Genomic DNA, 9,622 nt, shown 5'->3' on the forward strand with positions numbered 1-9,622 from the left:
AACATTGGTTCCTCCGAGGTTTATATAGCTGCCCGGAAATGCATTTTAAAATGTAATTTAATATATATTTTTTTTAAACTTGAAAAACTTGGGGGGGGGGGGGGAAACAGATTAAACACAATTAAAAATGTATAAACATTAATGCAAACCAAAAGAAGTAACACCTGGGAAGTCATTAGGATTAATTAAAGCAACACATTTTAAGTGCTACAGGCAAGATTAAAGATTACAAAGCAGGATATTTTAAATTCTTCTGTAAATTTAACAGTATAAACTCAGATTGTCTTGCTCTAGATTCTCTGACATTTATTCTCTAGTTATACTAAGAAAAATCGTTACAGATAAGCACCTTTATTTAAAAATAAATTGTAAATAAGCTATTAAATAGAAATATTTAAATAGGATATAGAATTAAAATATATATATATATATATATATATATATATATATATATATATATATGTGTGTGTGTGTGTGTATACACTTCATATATATGAGCATGATTGAGCTTCATTAATATAAAATATATTTTTGTTCTGAAAAAAATATTTCTCTATCTTCACATCTCTTTTATGATGAGCAATGATCTCACAACTGTCTCATTATCTCTCTCTCATCAGTCTGGGTTGGTTGCAGTGATAAATAATAAAGTTGTTGTTTGTCTTTTCATGTCTGTTTTTAAATTTAAAGCCAAAGATGAGATAAATAACCTCAATGACATCACTAATACATCACTGGGGGATATTTCCTCAAATTTGACAAAAGCTCCCTTTTACGTTTTAGATTATATTTACCCACCAAAGGTCTCTTGTATCAAACGTAATGAAAGCAAAGACACAAGGACAACTGTGAAGTCACGATAAATAAGAATTCCTTTATTGCATTTGAGTAAATACACGACATAAGGCCAGAAATATGCTCCCTCCTCCGTCTCGCAGCAGCCTGACACATTCATTATAAAGCTTCCCATTCATCATACAATAAAAGTAAAGAAAAGTTGTGTGCGTATAAGCCACAGTGGGATATAAAAACTGTAAAGCAATCAGGAATAAATGAGGTCATGACAAGGCCAGGAAAATGTTTAGATGTTGAGAAGTTGTAAACGCTGACTGGCTGTCAAACGAGCCGCCTGGTTGTTGTAACCCTGGTTACAACTGTGAAACAAAGAGTAAATAAAATATACAGTAAAAGATACCAGAACACATGAAGTAACAGGAATCAAACATGGTTACCATGTGGGGTCTGTAAGGTTTAACAAGGCGTGATGTAAAAAGGATGTATACTGTATTAAGTGCATTTATTCTTCTCAACTGACCTCCGACACACACACACACACACACACACACACACACACACACACACACACACACACACACACACACACACACACACACACACACACACACACACACACACACACACACACACACACACACGTTTTGGCAGGCAGCAGACATGTTGCGTTCAGGGCTCCACAGTCTGATTAAAGTGCCTCTTCCCGTCCAGGTAAAGCATTGACTCTGTCACAAAAACACAAAAACAACAGCATCAAATATCTCAGATTGTAACGTGATCTGACAATTCTTCAACCTGCAAGAGTCAGAAGGTTTTGTCATCTTTTTTAAATTTCTTTTCATAAAAAACAAAGGAGAAAAAAAAGCATTCATTTCTGTCTGTTTCCTGAGAGTTAACAGCCCCAATTTCACCCAATATTTCCCCACCCCATGCAGTGTTCATATTTACCAGTGTCTATAAAAAAGGCCAGTAGTGGAAAAAAGTACTCAGTAAAAAGTAGAAATACTCTACTATAAGTAAAAGTCCTGATAAAAAAAAAAAAAAACAACTGACACATCATTTGAGATCGCAAGAAAAACAGAAATGGACATTATTCAAGACGTAAACCAGCTAAGAAGACTACAGAGAGGACAACTGATTTAGTGGATGAAACTGAGGACACATTTCCACTTGGTATTAAAATCCGATCTGAGTGATCCGATCACAAGTGGACAGGTTTAAGTACAGGTGTGTTCCCACCTTTCTCCAAATGCATCCTGAGTGACTACTTGTTAGGATCTTAGTTCTCCGCTCTATATGCAAACAAGCCTGTACACCATTACTGTTTGCATATAGGCACTGTGTGTGTGTGTGTGTGTGTGTGTGTGTGTGTGTGTGTGCTCACCTCCGTATGTCATTGGGATGATGTTGGGGACACCGCGGTCAGAAATGAAGGTGAAGTGGAAGACGTTGGTGGTGTTGTGCTGGCGGGTCAGAGGGTCAAACACCTCGCTGTGAACTCTGACCTGGATGTGATTCCCCTGTGTGTAACACACCTGAAAATACAAATACAAACACACACACACACACACACACACACACACACACACACACACACACACACACAGACACACACACACACACACACTGAGGCTACATCTACACTGTTACGTTTTCCTTTTTAAGCGGCGTTTTGAAACAACAACAATCTCTGTCCATGCAAGAGTTTTAGCTCCAGTAGCAACTAATCTCCGTCTGTATTAACACGTCTGACATCTCATATCACATGACCGTTCACATGGAGAAAGAACAACACTGGTGAAAAATAAGAGCAGGGATTTATTAGCTTGGACCGACAACGAGGTGGAACAGTTACTGAAAGGTCTGTAAGCTACCTAACTGTTAAGACTCCGTTTGTGCCGTGCAGACTACAGAGCAACCCCGGAGTTTTCAAACCAAAATCGGGGCAGCAGTGTTTCCAAATGTCTCCGTTTTAGGGGCTCGGAAACACCGGCGAAGTGTGGACGCGAGGCGTGAACGTGGCAAAAGATATTTGTTTTTTAACAAAAACGTAGTGGTGTGGAAGTAGCCTTAAAGTGCTCATATTATGCTCATTTTCAGGTTCATAATTGTATTTAGAGGTTGTATCAGAATAGGTTTACATGGTTTAATTTTCAAAAAACACCATATTCTTGTTGTACTTCACATTGCTGCAGCTCCTCTTTTCACCCTGTGTTCAGGTCTCTGTTTTAGCTACAGAGTGAGACATCTCACTGCTGTAACATCTTTGTTGGGAGTCACACATGCTCAGTACCTAGGTAAGGACTCCTAGCCAGTCAGAAGCAGAGTATGAGGGCGTGCCCTGACAGTACCTAGGTAAGGACTCCTAGCCAGTCAGAAGCAGAGTATGAGGGCATGCCCTGACAGTACCTAGGTAAGGACTACTAGCCAGTCAGAAGCAGAGTATGACAGCGTGCCCTGACAGTACCTAGGTAAGGACTACTAGCCAGTCAGAAGCAGAGTATGAGGGCGTGCCATGCTAGCAGCTAGGCGAGCATTATAACGTGTGTTCCAAAGTGGCCACGTTTGTCTCTGAAGTAAAGGCTGGACTACAATAGAGCTGTTTGGAGCAGTTTGTGAACAGTGTTTTCTGTTGGAGATGGTAAGTCCCTTTGGGGGGGACTTTGGGCTTTTTCACTTTGTAAACCTATAACATGAACAAAAAATATATATAACACAATGGGAAAAAGCCAAAAAGCATAATATAAGTCTTCACTATGCCTCAAACAATCAAACCTGTGATGAGAGCAGCAGCAGCGAGCCGATGTCCACGGGTTTCTGGAAGAGGATATCATCAACAGCCACCAGACTGGGTCGACATCCTCTGCAGCACACACCGGGACGGGGGGGGGGAACGACACACAAGCACTTTAACATCTTAAGCTTAAAGGCGATATTCTACTTTTAAACATGAGGCACTTTCTCTCTCCAGCATCATCTTCTCTTAAAAAGCTCTCACCCGAAGGAGCAAGCGTTGGCCCAGCCCAACTCGTAGGCTTTCCTCATCAGAAAACCTCCAAATATCCTGTTGAAGATGTTCCTCTCCTGGCGCACACACACACACACACACACACACACACACACACAAACACAAACAACCGGGGAAGTTATGAGGAACACTGGCCACCGTGATAAGCTAAGGCCCACGCCATTAAATGCTGTGGTTCCAAAATTGAAATGATTCCTTCATTGTGTTTGATCTGTTTCCCTCCTGCCCTCACTTTTCCTAAAACCTACTCTGCAAATGTCTATAGGCTGTTATATAATGATTACATTTAGAAAACCCAAATAGATTAGTTTTTCTTTCATGCAAAAAGCTGCCTTTAGTCACCAGGAGTATCGCAGATTAACGTTGCTACTCTCCTCCGGCAGCCGGATTGATGCATTCGCATAACGGCCCCAATGGTGCACTGAGATAATGAATGGGACATAGAAACTACTCTGCATACCACCATTCAACATTCAGCTGGCACATTTACTCGCAACAAAACAAAAGAAGGATTGTACAAGGTGTAAACGATTTGTTAGCGGGAGCTGCTCACAGAAACCTCCTCCGAGGTTTTGTGCTGAACTAAACGACGCAAAGATGGAGAGATAAATACAAACGCTGAGGGGGATTTACTGTTGATCTTTTCTTTAGACAAATGTGATCCTGTAATCATTTGCAACATCATTTGTGTTGTGCCAAAATAAAAATGCCGAAATTGAGGAAATTGTTTCACACCTTTTAGGTTTTAAGATGCTTACAACTCTGATAATAGATCAAATCAGGATTCACGTAAATCCTAAATATTCTACTGACAAAACGGAGCAAACAAACCAAACCAAGTCAGCAATTGTCGTCCAATCAGCTGCCGGTTTTCATTTTTTTGGGCGACAATACAGATTAGCGCCGCCTGCTGTTATGGAGACGTATTACGTCTCGTCTCTTCGGTGTGTTCTGAGGCATTTTTTTGACCAACTCGGGGAGACTGATCAGCCCAACTGCCTTTTCTGCCGAGGGTCGGCCGTCTGGTCGGTGTGTCTGCAGCTTTAGAGGACATAAAGAAGCCGTTTCCTGCTCTCACCTGAGGGTGGCAGATCTCCAGTCCTTTCACTTTGGCGTCTTCCATCCACACCGAGTTTGGAGGCAGAATTCTGCTGCGGAAACTGACAGTCCTGCAGATGAAGAAGAAGAGGAAGACACAAAGAGATATTTTAATACAGTGTATCTTAAAATAACACACAAAACAATCAAAAACTTTGATAATTATACCACAGCCTGAGCACAACCCTGCAAGCTCCCACATCCTTGGAGTATGTACAGAAAAAGGGTTACATGCAGCAATTAGGTGTTAAAGCCAAACTGTAGAAATATTTTGGGACATAAATCTTCTTAGATTGTTACAGAATGTACATTTCTTGTTTTAAATGTTGCAACAAGAAAAAAAAACAATATGATTTTGTTCCCAACCGTGACAAACTCCACCCAATAAAACCGATACCTCAGATACCAGACTTTTAGATAAACGAGGATTATTATTATTTTTTTTTTAAAGATTTTTTTGGGGGCATTTCAGCCTTTAATAGAAAGAACAGCTAGATATGAAAGGGGAGAGAGAGAGAGGGGGCGACATGCAGGAAAATTGTCACAGGTCGGACTCTAACCCTGGACCTTCTGCGTCGAGGCATACACCTCTATATATGTGCGCCTGCTCTACCAGCTGAGCTAACCCGGCCACAGATAAACCAGGATTATTATTGACCCCATTTGGAGGATGATTTGACATTTAAGTCTCCCAGAATCTGAGTCATACTTTGTGTCCAGCGTGTTGAGGAACAGACTGTGTACGATCTTCCTCTCCTCGTCTGTGGGCGCCACCTTCAGCAGCGACGCAGTGCTCAGAGCCACACGGCGGGATTTATTAGCTGGAAAAACACACAGACAGACAACACAGAGACAAGAGAGGACAGCAACGGTTGGCATAAACCGGACAGCGTGATCTTATCTTATCTTAGCGTGATCTTATCTTAACTAAGAGCATGTCAAGCTCTCATACCTTCTCCTTCCTGGAAAAGTTTCTCCTCCTCTGGACCTTCAGGCTTCAGTGGATTTACAAAAGCTGCCCTGAAACAAAAAAGAAGACGAAAAGGTTTAGAGAGAACAAACAGCAACGAGGAGGAAGAGAGAGAAGAGAGTCGACCTTTGTAGACTCAATGCACTCAGTCATTTTTCACGTAAAAGTTTTCATAGCTCCAGATTTGCTGCTTTTCCGTTTAACAATGTTAATAATTTGAATGTATTAGTAATACTGTTGAGATTAGGACAAAACCTCGTTTCACGTAACTCTCTGTTATTTACAATAAAATTGAGCTTGTACAGATATGAAGATTTAGTTTACCATTTATGTAGTTATGAATAAGTTATGTTCGTTTTTTAAACCAAAACTTAGCAGTGTAGATGTTACATTACATGTCATTTATCCAAAGCAACTTCTTATTAAGTGCTTTCAACCCTGACGGTGCAAACTCCAGACCACAAGTAGCAAGTGCAAGTACATTAGCTTTAAATAAGCAGAACTACAAAGACCCATATGAAAGTGTAGCTTCAAGAAATAAATATATATATATATATATATATTTGTTTTATGTTTATCCGAGGTGCAGTCGGAAGAGATGTGTTTTTAGCGTTCGTCAGAAGATGTGTAGGCTTTCGGCCGCCCTGATGTCAATGGGCAGCTCATTCCACCATTTAGGAGCCAGCACAGCAAACAGTCGGGATTTCGTTGAGTGAGTAGTTGTCCCTCGCTGTGAGGGGGCAGCAAGCAGATTGGCTGATACAGAGCGTTGTGGGCGGGTTGGGGTATAGGGTTTGATCATGTCCTGGATGTAAGCTGGGGCTGATCCGTTCGTGGCCCTGTGTGCAAGTACTAGTGTCTTGAAGTGGATGCGGACAGCAATGTAGCCTAAATGTACTTCGACTTTGTGAAGAGCTTGCAGTGAGTGTCCTACCTCTTGTTTTCTGGATCCCGGGCCACCATGACAAATGTAGCATCCAGAACCGGGGTATACGCTCCATTAACGTACTGAAAGACAAGTCACATGATGAGATTCTTCCTGTTGCTAATCCAAAACTTGTCTTGTCTTTGTTGTTATTTCTGTAGAGTTTCTGCGCTGCACTTACAGGCAATCATAAGTTAATGTCAACACATACGCATATGTGTACATAAATGTTTGTGTGTGTGTGTGTGTGTGTGTGTGCGTTAGGGCTGCACAATTAATCGCAATTTTATCGAAATCGCAATATGAACTAGTGCAATATCCAAATCGCAGGCGGGGCCCCATTTTTGTTAAAGGCAAAATCTGCGTCAAACCATTCTGAATGAAGTAGTGTGGTGCTGCAGAGACGTCCCGGCCTACAAATCCTATCCTACAGACTACAGAAAACATCTTTGTTTGGTACAGATCCTCGCAAAAATCACACTTCAATCATTTTCATTTTTTAGATTTTAATATTTTTCAATGAAAATGAGAATAATGATACAAAAATGATCATTCCCTCCAATACCGTGAATCATATCGCAATCGCAATATCAGTCAAAACTAGAAAATGCATTTCCTGCGGAAAATGCGTGGTAATGCTGAATAGCTGAATTGCTAAAGCTAAACTGGTTGAATAGCTTAAATCATTAAGAAGAAGTTGAAGTAGTGAGAATAGTTGAAAAAGTGGAAATCGTTTTAATACATATGAATTTCATTAAAAAGTTAAAAGCTTATGCTAAACTGAACTGTTGGCTTCAAAGTTGAATAATGACAAAAGACGTAGAACATTGTGAGGTCTGAGTATATTTTCTAACTGATAATCACTCACAAATGCAGAAATATGAAACAAATAGTACGAAAAATCTTAAAGCTCAAATGCACTACACTGCTAAAAAATTAGGAAAATTGTTAGAGTTGGAAGCTAAACTGCATTACCCAAGTGAAGAGCTAAAATACATTGTTAGAAAGCTTGAAGCTGAACTGTAATACTGTCAAAGATGAAAGTTGAAATAATTACCATGATAGTGATTGGTTTAAAGAAATGCCAATAAACCAGAGCAGGGTTTTCTCCATCCAGGAATGCTGTGTGGATAGTCAGACTTCTTGTCACTTGGTGATCCTCTCGGTCATCGGTCAGATCGGGGCAGAAATAAGAGCTTGAGACGGCCTTCACCGAGGAGGAATAGACCAACTTATCCAAGTTATCCGAGGACTGAGGAGCTATCAATAAGGGGCCATGAGATGCAGCCTGTGTATCTCAAAATATGGAAATGTGCTTCCATACTTCTCACTGGACACTTGACGATTTTGTGGCAGCAGATTACTGACTCTTCAACGCAAGTGTAATATATAAATACGTTTGCGTGGTTGTACATTCTTTATGTCTGCTGACAAACCTACATGTGTGTATTTGTCATTGTGTGAGATAACGCAGACAGGTTATATAAATGAGATGGTTTTCTGTTTGTGAATTAGAGGGAAACTTGAGTCTCCATTGTTGCCTCTATTGTTGCTTTACACAAACAGTCTTTGTCCGAAACTCCACATTTGCCCATGGTTTGGTTTTTCTGTTTAATTCTCGTGCTATTTATAGTCTGTACACTTGAGACCGTGAGTGGAGCAAACATGTTTGCTTTAAATCCAGACGCACTAAAATAAAAACTCCCTCTTACGTCTCTTCTCTCTTCAGTTTCTTTCTCGTCAGCGCTGTTGCATAACTGCATGTGCTCAGTTATTCATCCTCAGATGTACAGTACTGTAACTTAAAGGTCCAATGTGTAGGAATTTCTCCCATCTAGCGTTGAGATCATATATCATCAGCTCTCTCAGAGCAGTGTGTGGATTCAGTATTCGGCCGAACCCCAAAAATCTGGATTCGGTGCATCCCTAATTATTATCACCCTATCTGTGTGAAGAAAGCCTCAGTTTGTCGTAAAAGTATCTGACTATGAAACTACGCTAGTAGAAAGACTACTCACCCCAAAGTCACAATGTCTCTCCGGTGTGTTTGGTACCAGGATGTATGTTACTCACACGAGCAGCGGACGTCTCGCTCCTTCTTTCTCTGATAAAACTTGAAAATGTCCTAGAAATGTGGGAACATAGGGCCTAATCTTAAGAAATATTCTTAGAAATGTGGGAACATAGGGCTGTGGGACCATTGGGCTGTGGGAACATAGGGTTGTGGGACCACTGGGCTGTGGGACCATAGGGCTGTAGGAACATAGGGCTGTAGGAACATAGGGCTGTAGGAACATAGGGCTGTAGGAACATAGGGCTGTGGGAACATAGGGCTGTGGGAACATAGGGCTGTGGGACTATTGGGCTGTGGGAACATAGGGCTGTAGGAACATAGGGCTGTAGGAACATAGGGCTGTAGGAACATAGGGCTGTGGGAACATAGGGCTGTGGGAACATAGGGCTGTGGGAACATAGGGCTGTAGGAACATAGGGCTGTAGGAACATAGGGCTGTGGGAACATAGGGCTGTAGGAACATTGGGCTGTGGGAACATAGGGCTGTGGGACCATTGGGCTGTAGGAACATTGGGCTGTGGGAACATAGGGCTGTAGGAACATAGGGCTGTGGGACTATTGGGCTGTGGGAACATAGGGCTGTGGGAACATAGGGCTGTGGGACTATTGGGCTGTGGGAACATAGGGCTGTGGGAACATAGGGCTGTGGGACTATTGGGCTGTAGGAACATAGGGCTGTGGGAACATAGGGCTGTGGGAACATAGGGCTGTGGGAACATAGGGCTGTGGGAC

The 9,622-nt window shown here is 41.5% G+C and overlaps 1 protein-coding gene across 1 annotated transcript; it reads right to left on the reverse strand.

Annotated features, from left to right (window-relative positions):
- Positions 1–849: 849 nt before the first annotated feature.
- Positions 850–6,931, reverse strand: LOC116040050 (acyl-coenzyme A thioesterase 10, mitochondrial). The gene is made up of 8 exons (XM_035998282.1): positions 6,826–6,931; positions 5,874–5,941; positions 5,631–5,742; positions 4,902–4,992; positions 3,794–3,879; positions 3,571–3,658; positions 2,180–2,330; positions 850–1,520 (listed from the first exon to the last, which is right to left on the reverse strand). The coding sequence occupies exons 1-8, from the start codon at positions 6,852–6,854 to the stop codon at positions 1,465–1,467; spliced, it is 681 nt and encodes a 226-aa protein (XP_035854175.1). The 5' UTR covers positions 6,855–6,931; the 3' UTR covers positions 850–1,464.
- Positions 6,932–9,622: the final 2,691 nt, after the last annotated feature.

This window comes from Sander lucioperca, chromosome 23 (genome assembly GCF_008315115.2).
Source record: "Sander lucioperca isolate FBNREF2018 chromosome 23, SLUC_FBN_1.2, whole genome shotgun sequence".
Classification (NCBI taxonomy): Eukaryota; Metazoa; Chordata; class Actinopteri; order Perciformes; family Percidae; genus Sander; species Sander lucioperca.

Coding starts and splice junctions, on each gene's coding strand:
- LOC116040050 (XM_035998282.1), bottom strand. CDS start 6,854: ATGGTGGCCCGGGATCCAGAAAACAAGAG. Junction 5,942..6,825: donor CGGGATCCAGAAAACAAGAG/GTAGGACACTCA, acceptor TTTTTGTTTCAG/GGCAGCTTTTGTAAATCCAC. Junction 3,659..3,793: donor GCCAACGCTTGCTCCTTCGG/GTGAGAGCTTTT, acceptor TGTGTGCTGCAG/AGGATGTCGACCCAGTCTGG.